The sequence below is a fragment of the Lissotriton vulgaris genome, unplaced genomic scaffold, assembly GCF_964263255.1.
Source record: "Lissotriton vulgaris unplaced genomic scaffold, aLisVul1.2 SCAFFOLD_1444, whole genome shotgun sequence".
NCBI classification, from domain to species: Eukaryota; Metazoa; Chordata; class Amphibia; order Caudata; family Salamandridae; genus Lissotriton; species Lissotriton vulgaris.
In genome coordinates this window covers 143523-171469 of record NW_028246333.1, presented here as the reverse complement: position 1 = coordinate 171469, position 27947 = coordinate 143523, and the positions used below count along the sequence as shown (strand labels likewise).

At 46.1% G+C, this 27947-nt stretch overlaps 1 protein-coding gene across 2 annotated transcripts in view; it reads left to right on the top strand.

Moving 5' to 3' along the window:
- Nucleotides 1–26613, top strand: part of LOC147665980 (serine/threonine-protein kinase Nek4-like) — a 275537-nt gene extending 248924 nt beyond the window's left edge. For both annotated transcript variants that reach the window (XM_086949353.1, XM_086949354.1), the window contains 2 exons: nt 18141–18268; nt 25426–26613. In XM_086949353.1, the coding sequence (XP_086805479.1) occupies nt 18141–18268; nt 25426–25518 (221 nt within the window). In that variant the 3' untranslated portion in view covers nt 25519–26613. The remainder of the gene's footprint in view (nt 1–18140; nt 18269–25425) is intronic.
- The last annotated feature ends 1334 nt before the right edge of the window (nt 26614–27947 follow it).

Here is a 27947-nt window from a genome sequence, read left to right as displayed (position 1 = left end):
CACTACAATTACAATGCACAAGGGGTATGGGCAGGGTGGGTGGAGCGAACTAGGACACTAACATTACAAACAATAAGGCCTAGAACAACACCCACCCTCCCTGATGGGAAACCTCCAGAGACACCACAGGAATACCCATAAGATGAAGACATGGCTGCACGCCCATCCCATTCCCCTACCTATCGACAGGGCCCACACTCTCCTCTGACGGTTGATGACCGTGAACCACCACCAGGAGTCAGAAAACAAGGGCCGAGGTGCCCACAGATAATATACGAACCACTGCTCATTCATTACACCTCTGCCGCACCAGGCAAACTTCACCAGCAACAACTTGCGGATCCCACCACCACCATTCTTCCGGGATTTTTAACTTATCATCTGTCTCTGGCTTATGACAGGATATTTTTTTCCAAGACGAGGTGTTAAATGTATGCCCATGTCATGTTCTTGATTATTCTACCAATGCCTTATCAATGTCTCTATTGTTGTTAAAAACAATAGGAATACCCTTTTTTTTTAAGTCTTTGACTGGAGTCTGTAGCTGGTGCCGGTCAAAAGTTATAGATTAAAGTGTATAATTTATAGTTTGACTTTCCTATGCGACTGCTGCAGCTCAACCGTTGACAATGTCATTTTGGGCCTCGTCACTTGGCCAACATGCTATTTCTAATGTCAGACATGTTCCACTCTTAAATACGATGCGCTCTACCTTGTGTGCAGCAATCGCACTTTTATGTTACTTATTTCATATTCAAATCGAGTTTTCCGACCCGTCGAAAGGGTGGTTTTGACAGCTCTGTGCCGCAGGGTTCAAGCTGCTGCTGTCCGGCCACGCAGGGTAGACCTGGAACCTTGCTTTCGCTGCCACTATGGTGTATGGCACCAAAGGTGCTGCAATCCAGAAGTGGCATTTAACTGCTGATGCCAAGGGTGTATTTCTGCTCCATATACTGTTGCCTTATAGGAAAGTTAAAGGCAACAATAAGGTGTTAAGCTGGTTTCGACATAGTTTGGGGGCACATACACTTCTGAACTGCTGTTCAAGCCGTTGTACTCTCGCCTGTGGATGGTGGGAACGCCCTGCTCTAAGGCCTCACAGACTCCACACTGGCACCCCTTGTGGGCATCCTACATTCCTGCTGTACGTCTCATCTAGGGCTTGCAGAAATATGAGAACGTCACCGCACCCTGCTGGCACTCACTTGGCTCCCCTTGCCGGCCTCACCATCTTCAAAACCAGCGGCATCATTTATAAAGCCATCATGCCCAGCTCCTCTGCTTATCCTGCAGACAACCTTCCAATCTGTAGTGGCGCTCTGCACACCTCCAGCCAGGAGACCATCAGACATGAGAATAAGATGTGTAAAAAAAAGAAAAAACAACGCAGCAAGCCTTCTCCATCTAGGCACCCAGGATTTGGAATAACATCCTCGTATCCGTCAGGAGCACAACAATGCTGCTCCAATTTAGCAAAGAGTTGAAGACTCACGTCTTTCAACCAGAAGTATCTGCAACGAGCCAGTCCAAGTCGAAAGTCCAGTCCCGATCCCATTCGAGATCAGGAACTCTCCGGAGTCATTCCAGGGCCTGTATTCCTCTCAATCCAAATCTTTGGGTAATTAGAAGAAAAAACACAAGAAATCTGAGCCGGATTTGTCCCCTTCCCACCACTCCTACTCTCCTGAGAGGGTGTGGCGGCAGCACCATGCGTCTTGATCTCGCTCTGGAACTCGTTCGACTTCAGAGGCTATCCTGTTACTGGTTCCGGCATACCCAAGTTTTTTGGAGCTCAAAGACAAACAATTGGCAGCCAGGCAAAAAAACATAACAGTGGGCGCTCAGCAAACAGTATGAGGCAGTAATTGTGTTGCAGTAATGTTGGTGCAACCAAGAGAGGAGGGGTTGGCTACCAATTCCACCCCAATAGTCCCGTCAAAGGAGAGAGTGGAGAATCAACTCAAATCCTCCCCGAGCACTCACAAAATAATAGAAAGTCAAAACCAATCTTGGAGTCTTAAATGTTCGAGTCCACTTTTAATCCTTTGACATCCGTTCAGGGACAAAATTCACTCCATGTTTAATTTTCATTAGTACAGCTCCATTCATCATATGTTGAGCGTGAAATTGTAGATACGTAAACAAAGCAGTTTCCTACAGCCAACACGTGTTTTGTTGTGTGTTATTTCACACCTCGACTTCTTCAGGGCTGTAATTCCAAATATACTGTGTCATAAAGGTCATCTCACTTCTTGAGACAAAACTGACACCCATCAATATATCAAGCAAAAGGAGTCTTCTAAAAAAAAAGAAGAGAAGGCAAACGGGGCAATTGTGATTAGAAAAAGGCAGAACTGTCACCCAAAGTAGTTGCTGACTATGTATAATAGTAAAGGTGGCATAAAATAGCGCCAAAAAGAAGAACACCCAAGTGAACACTCTGTATACCCAATTTATCGTAAAGACAGTGCAAATGATGAGTAAATCAAAAAGGGTATTGATAATATCCTGTAGTCGAAAGTAATGTAACCGAATTATAAGTCAACCAGGGGCAAAGAGAAGGAGTCAAAGCAAGAATAGATGAAAAAGAGAATAATATAATAACCTGAGACCAAAAAGATAATGTTCTAATCCAGAGTAATTCCTCTATGGCATCAAGTACCGTCTACGTCAACAACATACAATGGTGTTTAGAATTATGAACAGCAGTGTAATTAGTTACACATATGGTACAAAATTCACCACAAATTACAAAACTATAATACACAAAAGGAAAATCACCTGAACCCCTTCAGTAATGAACCCACTGAGTCGAGCCACTGATCGAGTCAGTCTAAATAAGTATTTGCGATGAAAGTAAATAATCTGAAAATAAAAACACAAGGTGGAAATCCCATCCAAAACATCGGAGGATAGTATGTGCGCAATATCTTAGTGCGTACCTCTAGCCCAGCAATAGCCTCATAAAGTTTATATATCTCATGTAGCAAGATATTAGTCCTGGGCTAAAAAGTCTGCTAACTTTTCACAATATTGAGTGGTTCGGCTACTGCAAGTACTTGTGACCACATGTCACCTAGTAGTCACATAAGACTCTCTAGAAGTATAAGCATGTCAACATTAGCCCCTAAAAAGAATAAAGTTTACGGAGCTGTCCGCAACTCCTAAGCAGATCAAAGTGTTCAATGTGGGTATTCTCCAACTGTTTGGATGCTTGCTTATTCCCTCTGGTGTGCCTGTGGGCCTCACGGAGCTGATAGGTTCTCAACCAGGGTTACCGCTAGCAGGTTCACCCACCGCACCAGCTGGACTCTTAGAGTCCATAACATGGCCACCTCTGTTTCCACTCCACCTTCAGCGCCATGGTCCATGCTGATTCCCGGTACATCTACACCGATGCCGAATCAGACAGACGAGGCCCCAATTGTCCTCTCTGACTTCAAGCCCATGCCACTTCGACCTCGACCAAAGTCGAATCCGGCGGCCATTGAAGCTCCATTTCCTCCGCTTTATCTGCCTCCACAGATTCAGATAACAATTATGATGCGGGTGATGAGATTGGCCAACCTTAGCACGAGGAAAATTGGTATGACAACCTGCCGGAGGCTAGTGGCCTTAATACATTCCCTGAGTCCATTCTGGCCCGCCACTGAGGAGAAGGCTTCCTACATGATGGTTATTTGTCGAGTGGCCAAAGTCCTTGACCTTCAGCTTCCCAAGACCAACATACTTGCGGCGTTCTTTAACCGGGGAAGACCTATACTGAGCATCTAAGGCTGTTAAGGACACCTTGTTAGAGGCATGGGCTAAACCTTGATCTAGCCCCCAGTCAACTACCAAATTGTATGACAACACTTCCCTGGGCGACCCTACTCTTTTATCTCTGCACCCCTCACCTGAAAGCTTGGTGATGCAGGCTTCTGCATGCAAAACCAATCCCAACACTTTTCCAACTACTCCCTCCAAAAGGGAGTGTAAACAAGTCAACACATTCGGGAAGACAATCTGTTCATTCAACAGCTTGGTGCTCAGGTCCATGAATGCCAGCTGCCAGTGGGGGCAATATTCTCATGCTCTTAGGAACTCAGTGACACAAGTCATGTAAGGTGTCCCAGGTGATCTCCATTGCTCAGGCCATTCTGGACAATTGTGACTCGCTTCACCCCCCATTGTAGCCTGGACGTCACCCATTCCATCATACACCAGTGTCCAGATTTGCTGTCACTCTTGGCTGATGTTCACCGCTTTTTCAGGTGAGGTCCAGTCGTGCCTCATGGACATGCCGTTTGTCGGCACTCGCCTGTTTTGGTACAAGGCAGACCCCGCTCTCGAGCGGTTCAAGGCGATCAAGGCCGCGGCATGCTCCCTGTGCTTATCTGCCCCACCTCTCCAGCCTCATCTACCCTACCGGGTCTTCTGTGGCATTGGCAAGGGTACCCCATATTGAAGACCAAGCTAACCGCAGCATGGCACTCAGCAGTTTTTTGTGGCCGCAGCAGTGGTGCCCACTGCTCCCACTTTCAAAGTCAATGAGTCGCCCAGTCCGCTATCCTCCCTGCATCACCTCCTGCCAAACCACTTTAGTGTGTCATTTGTGGACCACGGCCACCCATATCCGGCAGGATCCCACTATTCTTGGGGGGTTGGCACACCATAAAAGACAGGTGGATCCTGCAGATTGTTGAGAAGAGCTATGCCCACCCTTTCTTTCCGCATCACCACACCTTCCACTGTCCCCACTCCACTGACTGGTGGAGGATCCTCTTTCCGTTTGCGACAGAAGTGCACGCCCTTCTGGCAAAACGGGATAGGAGTGTGTGCCTGTGCCAGAAGTTGGGCATTTCTGCTACTTTCTGTTGCCCAAGAAGGACAGTGGAGAGACCTTTGTACTATTGTAGACCTGTGCCCTCTCAACGCCTTCCTACAAACCCATCGACAATACCTGTGGTTTGGTGTGGGACTGTAGTATTTTCAGTTTGCTCCTATTTGGTCTCACCAGTGCCCCACTCAGGTGTTCACAAAAGTGATGGCGGTGGTAGCAACACATTTTCAGGGGTGCTACCTTGACTGGCTGTTGAAGACGGACTCACCCGGGCAGTCATCAGCCACCCCGTGACTACAGCGAACCGCCTGTCATCTTTGGCATTCACTATCAACTTGCCAAAGTCACATTTGACTCCTCCAAAGACGCTCCCCTTATTCTGAGCCATTCTTGACAAAGTTTGGTTTCATGCTTTTCCCGTGGGAAAGCGAGTCCAGGACATTCAGGCAATGATCCTGATTTTTCAGCCTTGGTCCTGGATTTCAGTGAGGCCTGCTCTGAGGCTCCTGGGACTGATGCTTCCTGCATCCTGCTAGTTGAGCACGCCAGGTAGAATTTGCTGGCTCTACAGTGGAATCAGAAGTCTGAGTGGGCCCAACATCAAGAGGACCTTCCTGACCACGTTCGGATTTCATAGGAGACTGTAAAATATCTGCAGGGGTGACTGCTGGGCTGCGTTTGGGTCCGTGAGAGAACCCTCCATTCCACACCCAGAGTGAGGTTCCGTGACGGTTCCGTGACGACTTGAACCCGTGTTTTCAAGTTTGTCGGAAATACATAGTATTGGTATCAGTGAACCGCAAATGATCCATTTAGTATATCCTAGTGTTTTCGCTACGCTACGAGCAAGAGCACTCCTTCCACTGACACATTTCTGATATACACACGGCATCCATCTTAAGATCGTGGCCGCCATTTTGTGGTTCCTTGCCCTCACATATGCAATAGCCTCTGATCATTTCATTTCACTTCACTTTGATTAAGGACACATAGCCTTAGCCGGAGATTCACCTCTTACATGACACGTGCACCTTAAACCAGATCACGCTGAAGCTGCATGACTCGACAAAGGCTGCCTCCTCTGCCCGAGGCCAGCCCACCTGAACTGGTTTTCCTGTCCATTGTACCTGATCATGATTAGGCGGCCGAAGCCGGTAGCCTTGCCCATTTACAACCCACAAACATCTCTTATCCCGCTTTTCTATCTTCTGCACCTGGCTCTGCTCCTTTCCTTCTGGGCCTTTATTAGGGGGAGGTAACGAACTTTACGATGAGGCGGTCCGGGTCTTGAATACAATATTGACAAGGGATTGTGATGGACTGGTGGGAACCCCTCTTCGTGATGTTTGGTATCAGATATTATCGACAGTTCCTGTGTAACGCCAAATATTTATTGTTTAGAGACACAAAGGTTTGGGAATGTACCGACATGTGAAATATTTGCCTAGAGCACAATTTTTAGTATATAAGGAGCAACCCACTTTGTACAAATCGAACAGTCTCCTAGATTCTGCCCGTGTGTAGATTCTGTGACTTCTGTGTCCCTGCAGTAATAAACCTTTGGTCTTTGACGCCACCATCGAGAAGCCCGTGTTTCTGTTCATTTGTGCACCAAGGCAGGTGGGACTCCGGGGTCTTTGGGTGTTGTACCCTGACACCTCTGGACGGAACCAAAAAGTCCAGAACTCCAATTGGCGCCCAACGTGGGGCTCGACGTCATTCGGTACCGGTCCAAAAGCCTGAAGAGTTCGAGAAGCTTCGTGTGAAGATTCCTGAGGGAGGCGCCCCACTTCATCGATCCCGGCATATCGCAAAAGTGGCCCTGAAGTTCTCTTCCACGAGGGTTCCCGTTCAGGACGGCTGCAGTGGGCCGTTGCCTTGACCGTCGCCCTGTCTTGGACCCGAAGTGGTGCAGTCCTTAGTACGGCGAAACGTGACGGGTTTCTCCTTGGTGACGTCTTCAGTGCCTCAGTTAAGTATTTAGTGATAGCTAGCTGGTTACTTTTGTGAGGATTGTTAAAAATCCTTGATCGGTTCTTGGTTTGGTTTGGTTTTGTAAGATTATCACTAGTTGTTCTGGTTACGATAATCTATTTTGGTTCAGTTTTGGGTATCGATACATCAGTTTGTTTTGGTAGGCCTAAGTTCTTGGTTCAAGTGCACAATTTGTTTCGTGTTTTGTTTGTTTTGTGTTCCGGACTGAGAATGGTAAGTCGGAAAATGTTGTCTTGTTTTAGTTGCAACAGTGACTCACAATTAGAGGATTCTTGTCTGGTTCCTCCGATTGGGACTCCCCTATATGACCTATATTGTAAGTATGGCGTGGGTCCTATAACTTATAATGAGATATGGGTCCGTTATTGTAAGAAGGATGGTGTCCTTAGTTGGCCACTGCATGGTAGTTTTGAACAAGAGATTCTCGACAATTTAGAAGCGAAATTGTTTAGGAAGAAAGCCCGGCCGGCAATGTTTGACTCTTTTCGTTATTGGCGGAAAGAATCCAAACAGAGAGAAATGAAAAGGTTGAAGAAAGAGCAAAAAGAACTAGAAGAGTTAACTCTAGAGCAAGCGACTAAGCAGTTGCAGGCTGATGAGTGTGAGAAAGCCATAGATGTAGCCATTAGAGAGCGTAACTTAGCGATTGACAAGTGCTATCCTGCCTTGCCATCGAAAATGGCTAAGATACTGGAGGATTCCGAAAACGATCCTCTGCTATCTTATCTGTTACGGTCGCCTCCACCGTACGCACAAGGTGCTGCGGCTCCACTTATACCGGATGTTCAATTGCCGGTTGCTGGACAACCTGGTGTTCTTGTTCCTCAGAATCAAGTTCCTGTACTTCCTGTGGTGAATGTAAATGTTCCTACAGCTCCTCCTCTTCCTGCACTGCCCGCTCCTATACCTACCACTGTACCTATTGGTCCTCAAACTATTTTCCTCGATACTCCTACTGTTTCGTCATCTATTCCTACCTCTACTGCGTTCTCTATGTCTGCGAGTGTACTAACTCCACTTTCTGTTCGTCGAAGAATTACTGATTCTGTTACTAATATGCTGTCTCCAATATATAAAACCTTGATTAAGACTCCTACTCCTGACTTTGTTCAGAGACGGAGTCAGCTTCCAAGTACTGAGGAACGGGGAGTTTTAGACTCCACAGCTCTCAGATGGATTACAAAAGTTAGAAGATATAGTACGAAAGATGTGTTAGAGACATTTATGCAATGGGGAGAGCCAACGCAGCGATACGTCTTCGACGAGATGTGCTCGTTGTTGCGTGAGGAAATAGAAGAAGACGATGTCGAATCAGATTTGGAAGATTTAATTAAGATTCAAAAAGAGTTTGCTGCTGGAATGATAGTGGGCGATAATATAAAGGAAGCGATGGAACTCATTTTGAGTTTTAGGAATGATCCATCTCTTCGTTCGCCGAGAGATTTAGAGAAAGGTAGAATGAAGCTAAGTCGCCAATATCCTATGAGGGAAGTTCCTCCAATTTGGCGCGAAGCAGTACAACGTGATGATAATGCGGGTATTGCAGCTGCTCCAGCACAGTTCCAAAGAGTATGGATACATATTCCGTGGAAGCGAGCAGAAGTGTTAGCAGTGAAACAGGCCTTGCCAGATCCACGTAAGAATCCAGCCGGATATTACAAGGAATTGACACAGACAGTTGAGGCTTGTATAATGAACTTAGCCGACATTGATATGTTGTTTGGTAATGTAGTTCCACAACCAGTGTGGGCTAAAATTCGTAGAGAGGATCATCAGGCTGCTTTAGGTGGTGATTGGGCAGCTATCACTGCAGCAGATGCTCAACAAATAGGTGGTGCGAAACCCGAACCCCTAATTGCTAATCTTCCTGGCAGAATAATAGATTTAATGAAGACTCTGATGCCAGCATTGCGTGTTAATTGGGATAAGTTGTCAGCGTGCAAGCAGAAGAAAGACGAAAGTGTCTCCGACTTCTTCACGAGGTTCGAAGAGACTTTTGTAGACCATAGTGGTCAGGATATGAGCACTGAAGGAGGACAGAGATTGTTTGTCGATAAATTTGTGCATAATTTGTTACCCGAATTATGCAATAAATTGAAAGACTCAGAAAGTGCGTGGGCTGTATCTACGACAGCGCAAATACTTGCGACTGCACAGTACTATGAAAATAGGGATAAAGAGGAAAAGGAGAAATCAGAGAAGAAAACGAAAGATTTAAAGACTAAAGTTCTTTTACAGCAGGCGTATCCGCCTCGCACGAATCAGACTAATATGCAACAAAATTCGTATCAAAAGACAGATTATAATTCGACCAGGCCTCAATACCAGTGGAATCAGTGCGCGTACTGTAAGAAAGAGGGTCACTATAAAAATGATTGTCAGATTTTAGCGCAAAATAATGCGGCAGCAGCTCAGAGAGGTCGTGGTGGTTTTGCACAGAATTCTAGAGGTCGGGGACGAGGTGCTATGCCTCCACAAACTAATGATCGTCCTTCTAATCACTTTGATCAGCGAAATGTACAGTCAGCTCAACAGAATAGATCTCAGCAATATCTTGTTGAGGATTATTGTGAAGTTGAAGAGGGATTTCAACAAAATGGGTACTAGGACAGCCATAGACAGAGAGAGGGAGTAGTATCAGTTCCAGTGGATCAGAGTGGGCCTTATGTCGCAGTAGCAACATCAGGTGTAGTCGAACGGTTTCTGTTGGATACTGGTGCCGCAAAAAGTTCTATCATGCATGCGAAACTCCCTGGCGCACCTTTGTCTGGCTCAACAAATGTTTCCGTAGGTTTTTCAGGCGCCCCTGTGTACAACCCGATATCTGGTCCTTTGTCTATTTCTGTTGGACCGTGTCAATTGAAAGCACCCTTAATTTTGACGACAGGTTGTAATGAAAATCTGCTTGGTTTAGATTTGTTAAAACGACTATATGCGACATTGTACTGTTCTCCGGAAGGAGTACAGCTTACTTTGGGTAAAAGACTCACCTCTCCGATGTACTTGTCAATGGACGCACTCCCGCCGGAGCTACGTTCACTCCCTGATTCTCTTTGGGCGACTGGTCCCAATGATGTAGGTCTACTAGAGATTCCACCGTATGTAGTAACTTTGAAAGCGAATGTAAAATTTCCAAGAATTCCTCAATATAAAATCTCAAGTGAAGGAGAACGTGCACTTTTATTGATTGTGCAAGATTTGATTAAAAAAGGTGTGGTTGAAGAAACGCGAGGAAATGTTTGTAATAGTCCTGTATTGCCGATTTTGAAACGAACAGATCCTACAAAGCCTCCAGTCTATAGGTTTGTCATAGACCTTAGAGAAGTTAATAAGATTGTAATTCCGCAGTTTCCTGTAGTGCCAGACATTACTGCTTTGTTAACATTGATTCCCGCTACAGCTACATGGTTCTCAGTCATCGACTTGAAGAATGCCTTTTTCAGCATTCCGATAGCCGAGGAAAGTAGGGATATTTTCGGCTTCTGTTTAGGAGGTCGTAGTTTCAGATTTAAACGCGCTCCACAAGGCTACTGTGAAAGTCCATCTATTTACAGTCAAGCTTTAAAAAGCCAGTTAGATTCTTTTGTCCTTCCTCCAGGTTCTGCCCTAGTACAGTACGTAGACGATCTTTTGGTGGCTGCCGATGACAAGGAAACTTGCAAAGCAGCTACAATTTCACTATTGCATCATTTGTCTAATTTGAATCATAAGGTGTCACCTTCCAAAATGCAATATTGCTGCCAAGAAGTAACCTACTTAGGTCATCTCTTGTCAAAGGAGGGAAGGAAGTTGACCCCAGAAAGAATAAAAGCAATTACGCAGATGAGTGTTCCACGCACACAGAGGGAAGTACGTGCCTTTCTAGGTATTACCTCTTACTGTAGGCAATGGATCCCAAATTTTTCACTTTTAGCAAAGCCATTGGTAGCTTTGACTGGGAAAAATGTTCCGAGTCCGGTGCCATGGTCTGATGAATGTCAAGAGAGTTTTGCTGAATTACGAAAAGCTTTGTGTTCAGCTCCTGTATTGGGCACACCTGATTACAGTAAGCCATTCACGCTCTACGTTCACGAAAGAGAAGGTTGCGCGTTGAGTGTCTTGACACAGAAGTTTGGTGATAAACAACGCCCTTGTGCGTATTTCTCATCAACATTAGATCCGGTAGCTAGAGCATTGCCTAGTTGTTTGAGGGCTACAGCGGCAGCTGCAGCTTCCATTCGACAATCTGCTGGTTTGGTGATGAACAATATGCTAGTGGTCATGGTTCCTCATGCAGTGGACACACTCATGAACCGAACGAAGACACAACATCTTACTAGTGCGAGATTATCTGGTTACGAGCTGACGTTATTAGCGAGTCATATTCAGATCAAAAGATGCAATGTATTGAACCCAGCAACATTGTTGCCGACTGATCAAGAGTCGAGTGATTCTGAGCCACATGACTGTTATTTCAAAACGGAAGAAGAGACAAAAGGTCGTATCGACTTGAGAGATACTCCTCTATCCGACCCAGATGGTACGCTGTATGTGGACGGGTCATGTTTTAAATTGGAGAATGGTGATGTGACTGCTGCCTACGCGGTAACGACTTTGAAGACGATTGTGGAGACTGCAAGAGTGAGTCAGAATTCTGCCCAAGCTGCAGAGTTAATAGCTCTTACGAGAGCGTGTGTTTTAGCTGAGGGAAAGAGAGTGAATGTGTTTACAGATAGTCAGTACGCATTTGGCGTGGCCCATAGTTTTGGCCGGTTGTGGAGAGAAAGGGGTTTCATTACGTCCCATGGGACTAAGATTCAACATGGTCAGCTAGTTAACGACTTGTTAGAATCTCTAACCTTACCGACTGAAGTTGCGATTGTGAAGTGCAGTGCTCATAAAGCAATCACGGATGATGTTGGTCGGGGAAATGCCTTTGCTGATGAAACCGCTAAACAGACAGCTAGAGACATGATGAGTAGAATGTATGTTGCTACGTCTGCAAGATGGATTGCTGAGTCTGGAATGTGTGAGGACACAATGGAAAGTGTGAAAGAGATTCAGAAAGAAGCGACTGAGGAAGAGAAACGCGTATGGAGAGAAAGTACGGGCAAATTGGACTTGAATGGATGTTGGATCGATTTGACAGAACAGCAGCGTTGGATGTTGCCTGATGCGTATGTGCTTGCAGTAGTGACGATGGCGCATGGAGTGGCGCACATAAGTTCTAAAGGGATATGTAAGATGTTAGCTCCGGTTTGGAAGAATGAGGGAATCAGTAAGTGTGCAGAGAGAGTGGTGAAAAATTGTATGGTGTGCTTGATGCATAATCCTGGCAAGGGAACTCCAACTCCAGCTGGTCATTTTGCTCCTCCTTCCTGTCCCTTTGAAGTAATACAGTTAGACTTCATTCACATGGAACGCTGCAACAATTTAAAATACGTCCTGGTGGTGGTTTGTGCTTTTTCCAGGTGGATAGAAGCATACCCACTAAAGGACAACACTGCTTTATCAACTGCCAAAATTCTTCTCAAAGAATTTTTCCCCAGGTATGGAATGCCACGGATTGTATGGTCAGATAACGGAAGTGAGTTTATAGGGAAAGTTATGCAGAGTGTGTGTGCTGGTCTAGGATTGAAACAAAAATTTCATAGTGCGAACCATCCCCAGTCTGCTGGTTTAGTCGAGGGTTACAATGGCACCCTCAAGCTTAAAATAGCCAAAATTCAAGCATCCACAGGTTTGGCTTGGCCAGACGCACTTCCTTTGGCCTTGTTATCAACGAGAGCAACAGTGCATTCTAGAATAGGGCTTTCTCCATATGAGATTGTATTTGGCCGCCCGGCAAATGTCTGGGGTGTGCCAAGGCCTAAACACTTTTGCTCCATTGAATATCCTATGTTGATAGACTACCTTTACGACTTGACTGCTAAATTAAGTCTTATTCATCAACAGGTCTTTGATGCTTTGCCAAAACCTCCGGAGAGTCCAGGGCATCAGCTGAAACCCGGCGACCACGTGGTGGTCAGAAATTTTGCGAGGACAAAGAATCTTCAGCCTCGCTACATCGGCCCCTTCCAAATCCTGCTGGCGACGAGGACAGCTGTACGTGTTGCTGGTCGCAAGCACTGGATCCACGCTTCTCACGTAAAGCGTGTTCCACTGCCGCTGCCCTACGACGACTGGGTGAAGAAGGGAATTGATGCCTCCGAAGCTGAAACAACTCCGAAATTTGTCCCTTTCAGCGATGCCGATTTGATTTCTGACACTTTGAAACGTGACTCTCCTCTTGAAAAGACTGCTTTGAACATTGAAAATTTGTCTCCAGCATCAGAAGAAACTTTGCCATCTGCGAACGTAAACTCTGCAACAGCTGCTAGTGATACACTATTTTCCGATCAGACAGTACCAGCGAAGCAGAAATACAACCTTAGAAGCCATAAAAAGGACTAATAAAACAGGCAACTGCATACTGTGATTTTGATATATATATATATTTTTTGAACTTTTGCCTTCAGCCAGGAAGTTTGTTATTGTTTATTGTTTTTAAAATTGCCTTGCCGTCTGGGTAGCCGTAGGGTCGTGGCTGTGTGCCTAGTTTGAATTTGCAGGGGTCTGACACAAGGTCGATCTTTCTGTTAGTACTGGGAACTCCCAGGGCTGACAGAGGCATTTTCATCTACGTACACATCATCAGTGGTCGCGAGCGGATTGTAGAAGATGGAACTTCCTGCGCTGCAACGAGAAAATGTGATTTACGTTCGCAGAAACAGACTAAATAGAATTCTTCATAGCAAATGTTTCTTGATGCAATGTGCCATTACATTTTTGATTGTTTTAGCAACACTGGTGGGTGGAATTGTCTTTAGCATAAATTTGATTTTTGTGCCAGTATCTACAGTACCTCCCCTTGATCCTGCTATTTCTACTGTTTCTTCTATACACTCTTTTCACTCGTTTCCGGAACATGAGCAAGCTCGACGCTCAGAATTCATTAATAATACTTTTGTACAGCTCTTGCACCAACACCAACTGGTAGTTAACACGACAGACTGTTGGGTGTGTGGCTTGATACCTCACACTATGGATAAAGGTATTCCCTATCTGGTTTTGCCTTTCAGCTACAATGGATCATTTCAGGCCCTTCAAACCATCTTTGCTTATGCTCTTGAGACCTATCCTCCACGTCCACCACGCTCCACTAAATATAACTCTGCCAACAAAGCCTTAGTCCAGGGAATTATTGACATGGTCAAAGACGTCAATAATACTCCATCATACCCTAGAGACGAATTGCGAGTATATTTAAGTTGGAATACTTCAGAGTATCGCCTTAGTTTAGGAGAAAGCAAGCGTAAAAGCTCAACTCCAATCTGGGTCGTACCTCACCGAGGTCAGGTCTGTTTGCAAGGTAATGGGAGAAATCCGAGAGCTCAGCTAGGGAGGAGTGAGTGCGTAGAGACTTATGTGTTTCCGGCTAACTCTTCCCCTGCCTTCCTTACTGCTAGGGGTACCTACTTCATTTGTCGAGACAGAGCTTATACATGGTTGCCTGCCGACTTCTCAGGTTCATGTTATATTGCTCGATTATTGCCTCCGACATACACTGCTTCACCTGATTACCACAGAACAAGAGTAGCGAGAGGTGTCTTCAGCAAGGAAGATACAGCTGGTCAGGAAGCTGGAGACTTCTTCAAAGGCTTCCTTCCGTTCTGGGGGCCTATGGCCAATAGTAGAAACATACGTCAGCTAACACGGGTAGTTGAATCTACTATTACCGAAACTGCTGGTGCCCTTAGCAATCTGACAGCTGAGCTTCAGGCGGATAGGCTCATGACATTGCAGAACCGTATGGTTCTAGATGTTATACTTGCAGATCGAGGTGGGGTATGCAGAATGATCCAATCGAGCTGCTGTGTCTTTATTCCTAATAATGCTCCAACAGTCTACGAGGCGATCTCTAAGTTGCACAAGATTTCGGACTCCATTCATGTAGACAAGGGAAACTGGTCCTTCATGGAGTGGTTTTGGACTCTGATCTCAGCGTGGGGATGGAAGGTTCTAATGGTCATTGGTGTCATCTTAATATTACTATTCTCATGTTGTCTGATTATCCAGTGTGGTCCTGCTCTGTGTAGTCTTTGTGCTACAACCTGTTTTAGGAAACCACCTGCATTTGGAGAAAAGACACGAGAAAGGATGATGATACAACAGCATGTCACTGACCTGATGAGCATAGAACTAGATTCAGACATAGATTGAGTAATTGCCTATGTAAGGGCAAAAGGAGGGTCTGAGGTTCCGTGACGGTTCCGTGACGACTTGAACCCGTGTTTTCAAGTTTGTCGGAAATACATAGTATTGGTATCAGTGAACCGCAAATGATCCATTTAGTATATCCTAGTGTTTTCGCTACGCTACGAGCAAGAGCACTCCTTCCACTGACACATTTCTGATATACACACGGCATCCATCTTAAGATCGTGGCCGCCATTTTGTGGTTCCTTGCCCTCACATATGCAATAGCCTCTGATCATTTCATTTCACTTCACTTTGATTAAGGACACATAGCCTTAGCCGGAGATTCACCTCTTACATGACACGTGCACCTTAAACCAGATCACGCTGAAGCTGCATGACTCGACAAAGGCTGCCTCCTCTGCCCGAGGCCAGCCCACCTGAACTGGTTTTCCTGTCCATTGTACCTGATCATGATTAGGCGGCCGAAGCCGGTAGCCTTGCCCATTTACAACCCACAAACATCTCTTATCCCGCTTTTCTATCTTCTGCACCTGGCTCTGCTCCTTTCCTTCTGGGCCTTTATTAGGGGGAGGTAACGAACTTTACGATGAGGCGGTCCGGGTCTTGAATACAATATTGACAAGGGATTGTGATGGACTGGTGGGAACCCCTCTTCGTGATGTTTGGTATCAGATATTATCGACAGTTCCTGTGTAACGCCAAATATTTATTGTTTAGAGACACAAAGGTTTGGGAATGTACCGACATGTGAAATATTTGCCTAGAGCACAATTTTTAGTATATAAGGAGCAACCCACTTTGTACAAATCGAACAGTCTCCTAGATTCTGCCCGTGTGTAGATTCTGTGACTTCTGTGTCCCTGCAGTAATAAACCTTTGGTCTTTGACGCCACCATCGAGAAGCCCGTGTTTCTGTTCATTTGTGCACCAAGGCAGGTGGGACTCCGGGGTCTTTGGGTGTTGTACCCTGACACCTCTGGACGGAACCAAAAAGTCCAGAACTCCAAGAGCTCAAAGTGGTGACCGATCTATCGCTTCTGGGTTGGGGTGGCCATTTTGGAACCAGGGAGATCAGATGCCTCTGGTCTCTGGTGGAGTCCTAGCTCCATATCCGCCTTCTGGACCTGAGGGCCATCTACTGGACGCCGAAAGCCTTTTTCATTCATCAAGGGGATGCTCGTACTGGTGCTCATAGACAGCACCACCACCATGTGGTATTGTAACAAACCAGGCAGAGTGGTGTCTAGTCACAAACTCTGGGCCTTGAGGCCTTGCACATCAGGAAATGGTTGGACCATCAAGGAATCTTCCTGGTTTTGAACCCCCTGGAAAGATCACTGTGTGCCAGGGCAGGCAAGCTCAGCCTTTGGCGCCTAGTTTGTTATGATTGGCAGTTACACTCCGAGGTGGTGCAAGGTCTCTGCAGAGAATGTGGAGAACCTTGGCTCGATCTGTTTGCCGCTGCCCGGAACACACAATATCAGCTCTCCTGCGCGTTGGAGTTTCCAAAGCATCACTCGCTCGGAGACGCTCTCTGCTGCGAGTTGAACTTCCTGCTAATACCAATCCTGCCCTAAGTTTTGAAGAAGACCAGGAGCGATCAGTTCCTAGTCATCCGAGTTGCACCAGACTGGTCATGGAGAGTATGGTATCCAGAACTCCTGGGCTTCAGCATCTGTCCTCTGATCAGGCTGCCCCTCCGGTAGGATCTCATGCTGCATAACCAGGGCAGGGTTCCACACCCGGGCCTTTGCAATCTAGACCTTCGTGCTTGGTGGTTGAGCGACGACAGCTGAACGCCTTCCACCGGAGGTGGTTGATGTCCTCTTGGCAGCCAGGCATGACTCGACAAAAACTGTATACACCTGTTGTTGGGACTAATTTGTTGTTTGGTTCAGTGCTCTGCAGATAGACACCCTCCAGGCAGAGTTATCTGACATTCTGTTGTTCGTTTTGTCCTTGGCACGGAAAGGCCTTGCTCTGAGCACAGTTAAAGGGTACTTTACTTCCTTCTTCTAATTACCGGATCAGTTCTCATTGTTTACATGTCCAGTTGTTGTGCTCTTTTTTTAAAGGTCTACAGCATTTGTTTCTTCCCTCTCTCAATGTCTTATTACATTGGAACCTTAACTTGGGCCTCACATTTTTAATGTGCGTTCCGTTTGAGCTCCTTTACAGCTCCTAGCCCTTAAGACCGTGTTCCTCTTCTCCCTCACATTGGCGTGACGTGTGAGTGTGCTTTAAGCTCTTCCAGTCTGACCCCACCTTCTGACTTGGAATCTCATTAATGGATAGAGTCCAGCATCTCTCCATTAATAAGATTCCTAGTCTAGGAATCTACATTTGGTCACACCCCTACCTCAGGAGGGCAGGGACAGTCTTGAAAGTAACTGATGTTTGCGCACAGGAGTGGTGCCTATAGAGCCTCCACACGTCATTTCCGAGGCGGAACATTGGCATTGTGAAGCTGCACGGTGCCACCACCCGGCGCCCAGAAGTTCTGCTGAAAAGTATCCAGATCCACTCTGACCCCGAGGGAATATTCAAAAGATGAGGAATCTGCAGCTAGATAAGAGTCCCTACCAGAAAGAGCTTTGCCGAAGGTAAGTAACGTGGTCGACAGTGATCTGTTCTTTAGGCAAGGGAAATCTGCCCATGATTTGCTAACCGGGCATAATGGAAACCTATGATGTACTAAGAAATACATATCTAAATTTAGGAGCATGAAAAAATGTATAATGAACTGTACATGGCCAATATGCCATTGCCAAATGAAAAACCAATGTGAATTTAAACTAAAGATGTTTTAAGCAGTGTCTGTCAGTAAATCTTTTTAGATATAATTTCTTTAAAAATCAAAATTAAACCTAGTTTGAATTACAAAATCAAATGCTTTGAAACCTAGAGTTGCCTTGCTACTTTGATTATTTTACGTCTAATATGGTTTGTGTATGGTTATGCCTCTATGCTGTACCTTGCAGCACAGCTCTTTGCTGCTAGCACCCGCTCTTCATGCTCATGGTACCAGAGTTCATACAGGATCGACTATAAACCGATACTTCCTTTTTGTTCCTGTTTTAAGACACTGTATCAGAGAAGGTCCAAAGAACAATCGAGGCTCTCCGGAGGGATGTGGTGCATGGGCTGGGAGTGAAGCTGCTGGAGAAAGTGTACGATATAATGAACGAAGAGGATGAGACTGAGCGAGAGGTATGTGCCACCCCTGAGCTGAATCGATCACAGTGCTGCTGTGTTTGTCATTTTAATGTACCTCGATCAGTGTACTGATCCAGTGCGCTCCTGGTCACATGTGCAGTGTGCATTTTATAAGAATGTTATAGACAATGTACATATGTGATCATCACATCCTGCCCTAAGAGCATGGCTCAACGTACTGCTTATGCCACAAGACTGGATGCTCCGTTCTCCCAAACAAACGTTCTCTCCATGCACAGCTGCTAAATATCACCAGGCAGAGTGGATAAGTACTTTTGGAGAGAACTCATGCACAACCCTTTAATGCATGGGAGCTAAGTCCCATTTCACACCATGCGCTTCCGACTGCCACATCCTCAAAGGTTTCCTCAGCCTCTTTCCCACCAGACCTCACTCAGCACGGCCTCCTGGCTCTCCGTGTGGATCTTCTAAAACCTTTCACAACATGGGCCCTTGCTTCCTTACAGCTCCCCTGAGTTTGAGCTTCTTGTGCTTATTTTGCCACCCACTTCCCCACTAGCACAGCCAACTTCTCCCATCGGCACTGCCCACTCCCCTACTGCCCCTGTCCACTTCCCACGCTGCCACACCTGCTGCCTCCATGTTCCATGCCCAAAGTTCAAGTACAGAGAACAACCAAAGTGAGTGAGCCTGCCTTTCTTAAAGGAGGTGTTAGACTTGGTATCTTTTGGCGTTTTTTCCCTGAGTTTTTGCTTTCTCCCCTCCCGGTTTTGACTGTTTTTGCTGGAGTAGTGTTTCTGCGCACTTTTCTCACTGCTGATGAGTGGTAAAGTGCAAGTGCTCCTGTGGTAAATTGAGTTCTGGATTGGTTTTTCATGATTGACATATTTGATTTACTTGTTAGTCTCTACTAAAGAGCACTGAGAGTGCCAGGGCCTGTAAATCAATTTCTACTAGTGGACCTGCAGCACTGATTGTGCCACCCATGTGAGTAGACCTAAAAATGTAACTCAGACCTGCCATTGCAGTCTGCGCACAGTTTGTAACTACCATGTCGACTTGGCATGTGCCCTCACTTGCCAAGCCCTAACCCTTCCCTTTTCTACATGTTAGTCACCCCTAAGGTAGGCCCAAAGTACCCCTGTGGGTAGGGTGCAGTGTATGTGAAGGGTAGGACATGCTCTGGTGTGTGTGACGTGTCCTGATAGTGAATTACAGCCCATGTCGTTTTTCACTATTGCAAGGCTACCTGCTTCCCATAGGACAGAATGGGAAGGTTGTTTATAACATCTTATAAACATAACTGGCCCTGGGAACTAGGTGGGAAAATAAAGTTTGGTATGCCTGAACTCAGAATCTTAAGCTGCATCTTTTAGTACAGGTGATTTTTACATTCTCTGTTTGAAAATACTACTTTTAGAAACTAGGTATTTTCTTGCTCAGTCATCCTGTGTGCATCTGCTGGAATGTGGATTGCCTGTCTGGGTTTCGGATGACAGAAGGCTGGGGAGCAGGAGTGGCTCCAGATAGTCTAGGTAGGGTCAGGAAAGGGCTGCAATGGGGGAAGGGGGAGGAGTTTTTCTTGGAACCTCAAATGTTCTGGTCTGTCTCCACCTCCTGCCAGGAAATCACACCAAAGAAGGCTGAACTGGTTCCGGCTGGGCACAGACACTCTCTGCCGAAGAGATCAAAGGATTTTGGGATATAAATATTGGGACCCAGACCCCTGAACTATAGAACTCTTTTGGATCAAGAAGACTGCCTAGAAGAAGAGCCGGAGAAGCTGTGAGGAGGAACTACCACTTTGCTGTGTGCTTTGCTGTGTTGGCCTACAGTGGCTGCTTCTGTCTTGGGCAGTGGAAGGACTGGACTGACCTTTCTGTAATCTGCTATGTGAGTTTCTCCGAGAGCTTGAGGTAGAGCTTGCCCCCTGTTCAAGAAAACTCAGGAACAACAAAGACTTCAAGTTCTTCTGCCCGCAGCACTGGGGACTGTGTGTTTTGTGCTGCAACAGAGGAAAAGCAACTCAACGATGTATACGACGCCGCTGCTAACTGCGTGTCCTGACGGCACCGCAGAGGGCACCGCCACAACGCGACCTTAGTCTCACAGACGATGCCTGCTGATGCCGCCATCAAGCTGCTGCTCACAACGCGACCTGTGGGCAGCTCACTCCGCACCTCCTCGCTTCACGATGACGCATTGGCATCGTAGAGGGCACCGCCACAATTCTGCACCGCGACCCTGGTTTCACCGACCACGCCTGCTGACGCCGCCACCGAGCTGCTGCTCGCACTGCAAGCTGTGTGCACCGCACTCTGCACCGCCTCGCTTTATGACGACGCCGTGGTATCCTCGACAACCACGCTGAAATTGACGCCGCTGCTTGCACCTTGGTTCGAGGGCACCGCGTGTAAAGTTACACGACGCACCGCCCTCATCCCGCACCACAGCCTTGGCCTACCGACGCCGGCTCTATCGACTTCAGTTCGTCAGCTGACGACAGCTCTTCAGCAACGACGACGCTGCTGCTTGCACCGTGACCTGCCAGCACCGTGACGAGCACCGCCTTCATCTTTCACCGCGACCCTGGTCTCACCGACGATACCATCTAACGAAGCCACCGAGCCGCTGCTCGCAATGCGACTTGAGGGCACTGCACGACTGCACTTTGCACCGCAGCACCTGACACCTGCCAGCGCTCCTGATCCTAACAGAGAGTAGATTGACCTGCAACGCATGTGACTTCGAGGGCCCGACGACTCCTGCACCGACCTCCAGAACCAAAGCCTGCATATGCTGTGTTTTCTTAAACTCAACTAAGAGGTCGCTGGCGCCCTGCATTTCTAAAAGGTACTGCTTGCGGGTCTTCCCGACACCGTAGCTAGCCCGCGACGCCGTTTGTATGGATTTGTTTGGTCACGACGCCGTGATAGCCCCGGATGGAGCTATCGACATCAAGGAACTGTTTTTAAAGCTTATTTTGACAACTGTAGATTTTTAGGTACTGTATTGTGGATTTTTATTGTTTTTGGTCTTGTCTTAAAGTGTATAAAAATATTGGCGATTTTTCTAAACTGGTGTGGTGTCCTTTTGTAGTGCTTACACTGTATTACTGTGGGTTTACACACTGCTTCTAAGATGAGCATGACTGCTCGTACCAAGCGGGTGAGCAGGGGTTATTTTAGGAGTGTAACTCTCTTATCCTGACTAGGAAGAAGGGTCCCTATTTGGTCAAAGGTGCAAGCTCTTACCAATTAGAGACCCCCATTTCTAACAGGAGGGCTTGTGAGGACGAGTGGTTCTCCCGTAGAGAATTTTGGAAAGAAATGGGGTTATATTATTTTATTTTACACATCAGTTTTCACTTAAATTTACTACAAAGCGAGACAATAACTCCTGAACCGATAGACTTATGTGCATGACCATGCTTCCAACGACAACGGCGACTGCAATGAAATAATAAACACTAGTACTGTCTAACACATGCCACTAAATGCCGTCAGTGCTTTTGCATGATGAAAAAGTAAAGTAGTCTCTAAAAGGGGCGCAGCCAAATAGGCATGGCCTATGTCAATAAGGGTGTGTCTTAAAACATTTAAACTACAAACCTGTAATTCTCACAGTGTGCCACATGAGCATTATTGTGGTGCCTTTCCGTTAATGTCTCTAGACATATAACAATGGACAGACTTCTGAAACAAGCCTCACCTATAAGCTTTTCTAATGTTTGTAAACAGTATCTGATAAATGAGTAACAATAATAATATTGTTGTGAATAAATATTGTTTCAATTGTGAAAGTACAACACTGTAAATTAAAAATGATTACGGTGTGTGTGTGGAATGTGGGGTAGTGATCTTCAGTGTCTCTCAATCATTCCCCTTCACACCACTTTCATCTGCAGTCTCTCACTTTGTTAGACATTTACGCCCGTTTCCTCCCGACATTTTTTCTAAAATGCTTGTTCTGGATATCTCACGTTATCTTACTGCTTCAGCAAAATGCTTTCACTCTCATCTGCACGTACCCGGTTTCATCTCCTCCGCTGAACCAAACCCCCGCACACAACCCACCCACTCTGCTTTAAGCACCGGTAAACACTGAATTTACTTTTTCTTTGGTACTGTCATTGTTTCAATAGCTGCGTTACTCCTTCACACACTTTTTTGTAGAATTACAATTAGAACATATGTCAACTCTGCCATATGAGCTCTGCCGAGAGGCTAAGGTTTGCATGCGCATGTACTCTACACTCCATTACAACTCGCTCGCAGGCCCTGTCCTACACTCTCTTCTTTTGGCCTGCACTCCAGAACTCTCAATCATACCTCTTAATGGATGTCTACCCACAACCAGATCTCTCTCTGACGCCTAGAGGTGACTCAGTTCACAGTATACACTATACTTATGATATTCTTTTTTTAGGTTAAAACCTATAATAAGTGATAAAACTCCACCGAAAGGGAAATAGCCCAAATCCCTGTAAACCCTGATAAACAGTTGCACAACCACAAACTAAAATGTCATTCAGAAAAATGAAGGTGAGAGAGAATGAGTCATGTTTGTTTCTTCCTGAATGGGCCAACACAAGAATGACTGATTTAAGTATATTATGCTTGACTTTTGTTGTTTATGGATGCATTTGAAATATTGTTTCTTCTTGCTTTGGATTCCTCCAGGTTAATGTGTTTGGAGTAAAGGTGTAGGGTTTTGAAGTATGCTTTAAGTTTGATCTAAAACCGTAGAAACTCTGGGAATATTAAACTGATATTTAATCTTTGGGCAGTGTTTAAAACTTTCACTGATGGGTAAAATGGCTAGCTCAAAAGAATTCTGGCCATTGTGGACCATCACATTTGCCCATAGACACAGAAAAGATAAAAGGCTTTCCCAACATCTTGTTATTCATAGCAGTTCAACTGCCAAACACTGAGGCGTTAAACATTCAATGTAAGGTGTAGTGACAGGTATGTGCAAAAAGAGTGCTCTCGCCATGCACATGGGATAGTGGGGAACACGTGACACAAGACTTGCCACATACCAACAAAACTCATAGCTGGAAGGCGTCCCATTGTTATGTTTGACACCTTCAGCTAATCCTGGCCTTTTACCCAACTGCACTTTACCGCTGTTTTTTGAGCCCATAATTTCAATGTTAACAGCATGATTTCAAGGCCCAGAATGGAATGTGGTGTCTGTTAAAGCGATGAATTTGCCATGGTGACACTTGGCAGCTATGAATGTCCATGTTTACCATCAGAGATACAGGGGTATATCCATCGCAATGCCCCTAATCAAGGCAAAAACGCTACAATGGAAATTGGGAAAATGATCTCATTGATGCCTCCACTTTCGAGAGGTCAGTGAGGCAATATCCCCAACTTCCATTGTTTTAGTGTTTTTGAGCAATGTTTGTCCACATAACATCAGCACCACATTCATGTAGTCTGGTAAAAAGTGCAGAAAAACAGTGGTCAGCTTCCCTCAGCCATCACATTTCAGTGCCTTAGAATGGATGACTACAAATGCATCTGTTGTCATTCAGAATTCTAAAGGTTTGGCAAAGTACTTTGCAAGAACAGCACTGACTGCACCATAATCAGTGAATGGCCACGGCTCCAGCGATGACGCGATCGGTGGTGCTCAATGACTGATGTGATGAGAGGATCACTTAAGAGATGACCCCTAGGTTCTTTGTTTTCTGTGAAGTGATGGGTGGTGCTCAGTGACTGATGGGCCTTGGATAAGAGTGGACACCAGGAATTGAGCATCCTGCCGGAAGGATTTCAGTTTTGAGTCCAATTATTCCGAGTAGCTTTGTGAGCCTCGGTAACTGGTTGAGTCTGGACATCCATCTGGGCAATTCTCAAGACCAGGGACAATCTGAGTTTTTTTCCGGTAGAGCTGGAGATGTAACTGGTGGTGCTCAGTACTTGTGTCAGTGGAAACGTGTGTCTGTTGAAAAGTGATGGTGAAAGAGACCAGGCTTGTGGGAAGCGGCAACTCACTTGCACGGTTAGAAACTGCAGACCTTGTCCATTCCTGGTGACTCCGATCAGAGGGAGGAGTGGGCGGTGCTGGTAACAGCTGCAGACTCCGCTCATTCCTGGTGACTCCGATCAGAGTAAGGAGTGGGCAGTGCTGGGAACAGCTGCAGACCCCGCCCATTCCTGTCGACTTTGATCAGAGTAAGGAGTGGGCGGTACTGGTAACAGCTGCAGACTCCGCCCATTCCTGTCGACTCTGATCAGAGGGAGGAGTGGGCGGTGCTGGTAACAGCTGCAGACACCGCCCATTCCTGTCGACTCCGATCAGAGGGAGGAGTGGGCGGTACTGGTAACAGCTGCAGACTCCGCCCATTCCTGTCGACTCTGATCAGAGGGAGGAGTGGGCGGTGCTGGTAACAGCTGCAGACCCTGCCCCTTGTCGACTCCGATCAGAGGGAGGAGTGGGCGGTGCTGGTAAGAGCTGTGGACCCTGCAGGTTCATCCGTGTTGACCCACATGTTCCGTGTGTTGCTGCCGACACATCACCCGTGCTTCTTTTCACCACACAGCCCCTCTCTCCCGCAATACCTCACTAGAGTAAGCCTTGATCGCCTCGCCACATAGCGATACGTTGCCAGACTGACTGCATTGGTCAGTGATTGAATGTTTCAATGACTTTAGACATGTTTTTATAAATTCTGTTAATGTTGCTGTTCATGAATTATTTTGATAGATTTAATATGTATGTTGTACACTTTGATATGACCGCACTGCACTGATGCCTGGGAACCAGCAATCTGCAAATTGAGGTGATGAATAGAAAGGAGCTCTTAGAATGGGAGCTGCATCTAGAGGTGAATATGACCTGATCACTGAAACTTGTTCATCCATGTCAGTCTACCTTGAAGAGGCCCGATACTTTTCTGATATTACTGTCCTTCTGCTGTGCAATCCGGTGTCACTGGAGTAAAGACAGTGTCCGCTGCCGCACTCACTACCTTATCTCTCGAACAGTCCAAAACCATGATTGAGGTGGGCACACCAGCTGCTTCTGACCTCATATTATTGGGGCTGGTAAAATAATACATATTCAGTTGAGCTGCCAAGTGTGAATTCATATTTTTCTGGTCAAGGTCCTAATACGTGAGGGGTTTTATTCATGCTCCCTCTGTTAACCATGCTGTCGGTTTTCTGTTTCAGTGTCATTTGCGGGAACAGATGGGAGAAAAGTACACCAACTACAGTGTGAAGGTTCGGCAGCTCAAATTCTTTGAGGAAAATTTAAAGTTTTAAAGAAAAAAACTGCAGGAGATTGTGACCTTCAGATCTGTGCCTTCTTTGATGAACCCTGGCATAGAATCCCCTCCTTCCTTCTCCAAGTGTTACGAACAGGCTGGGTCCCTGCAGAGTGATTGGTTGAGGATGTGACCTTCCATAATTCTGCATCTGTTCAGAATTCGTTGAAGGGATTTAAGGGCCCTCAAGAGGTATGTCCATTTCACTCCCAAAGATGAACATTTGTTATCGAATGTGAGGACTGCGAACAGTGGAAAGGGTGACTGGAGTGGACAAGATCATGTCTTTGTCCACGAAAACCAAAGAGGAGGTCTTTCATCTCATGTCACCATGTTTGCTGATATTCCGCACCGCCTGGAGAAACAATCTTCGGTTAGATTGTTCCACGGCGCAGGTCAAGGCTTCGAGGATCTGGACTTCAGTACTTGCTGTTCAAAACAATCTCGTCTTAAACACCCAAACAGTATGCGGTTGAGAAGAAGCTGTTTTTGTTCCAATGACACACACTTGCCCGTAACAGCACAGTTGAACAAAAAGGTGTGAGTAGTGCTATTAAAAGACAAACCTATTTTTCTAGGAAAACGCGTTAAATAACACTGTTTTGTCTTTGATGTTTGAATCTCTGAACTTGCACCATCCTTGAAAACATTGTGTCCGAGCCACAGAAGAGTATGTTCTCAAGCAGCGTTTGTATTCAAGTTTATTTTGAATTGATTGAAACTATTTTTGTGCCACCTCCATTCACTCCGATTCCATGTGGCCCCTCTAAGCAGCGCTTCCGTAGCAGAGAGAGGACCCCTGGAGACGTGAACACAGCTGTGAGTTTGCAAGTCAGGAGCAGGATAGTAAAGGGAACAACAGCTTGGTGTGTTCATTGTGTACAGAGTGTCTTTGCCATGCCCATCCTGTGGTGATTACAGACTGCCCTTAGGTTTCTCTGTCCCTTCAAGGGGTCCCTGCTGTCCTGCTGGGCAGACTGTCCTCCGCATACATTCGGATCTAAACGCGGTGAGTACCCCTCCCTTCATATCACCCTTTACCGAACCAGTCTGCACCCCTCCTCACTTTTCATTAAAACGGACAGCAAAATGTTATAGAAAGTCTGGTGTTTCTTTTAGAAGGATGCTTGGTCGCACAGACCTGGTAGGATTGTAATGCTAAAACACAGTTTTACTAACAGATTCCTGCTACATCTAGTTTACACCCAGATGAGATTCAAATATAGTTCTAAGAGTGCTACAGGCATATGAGAATCACTTTGCACGTTGATGAACCTGGTGCAGATGGATGCACTGCATCAACTTACCCGGAGTACTACCTTCGGAGTGTCCTTCACCGGGCTTGCAGGGCTGGTGTTCACAGTGGTCGGTCGGCATGTGTGGTGGCCTCTGTGTCCCGCTGTAATGTTTACCCTTCTCCGTCCTCAGGGTAAATACCACCCAAGCTACTGCCACTCGCGGCACTAATCCCATATTCAAGTGTCCCTGGTCTAGGGTCTGTGCTGGGCGAGACAATTCCAGGGATAGATTTGGGGGGCCCTTCAAAGAAAGATCAAAGTGTTTGGTACAAAGACCTTTCATGCCCTCTTTTGGGGCAGCTGTAGGGTCTATGGGGTAGATGTGGTTTGCCAGGATTAGTAGAGCAGCTGAGCTGTCCATTTCTTATTTTATAAAAGGAACTCTTTGCTGGCATCTTTCCAGGACGTCCCAAGATCATGTTTATTTGCTGCCTCTGGTGATTTTAATAGCACTGGGTTATTGTCCCATCAAAATGATATGAAATTGCATATTTTTTTAAGATCAAAACGTACGACTTTAGCAAACACTTTTTTTTTTAAAACAATGACGCTGTAGTAGACCACAGTAGTGTGTCTTTGTGATGTGTTCTCTCTGTGTTCCATTGTAGTGTGTTCCACCCATATTGCCTTGTTATTGTGCTCTTACTGTGTAGTGTTCTTGTTTCGTCCACGTTCTGCTTCTGGTTCCTCCCATTGTGACTGTCTCGTGCTCAGTTTTGTGCGCTGTCTAAATTCCATAGTGAAGTGTTACTCCCATGCTAGGTGAATGCTCTCGCGACACGTTGTAATATGTTACACTGCGGTCCTCTCCTGCTCTGTAATTACCTGTAGCAAAAACCTTGTGCCACTTGTGGCTGTTATGGATTCCCATATTGTGTATTATTCTGCGTAGGTCTTCCCACTGCTGATGTCTAAACTTAGTAAGTAGCATTGTTGAATTTCCAACTAGCTGCAATTACTGCACCCCTCCCCACCCCGGTCCGTAAAACTCGAGAGCAGTTAAGCAATGCTGAGGTCCGTGCAACTCGAGATCAGTTAAGCGAGGCTGTCCTCCTCTGGTCTGCGCAACTTGAGCAGTTAAGCAACCCTTCCCCCCCGTAGGCACAACTCAGGAACAGTTAAGCAAGGC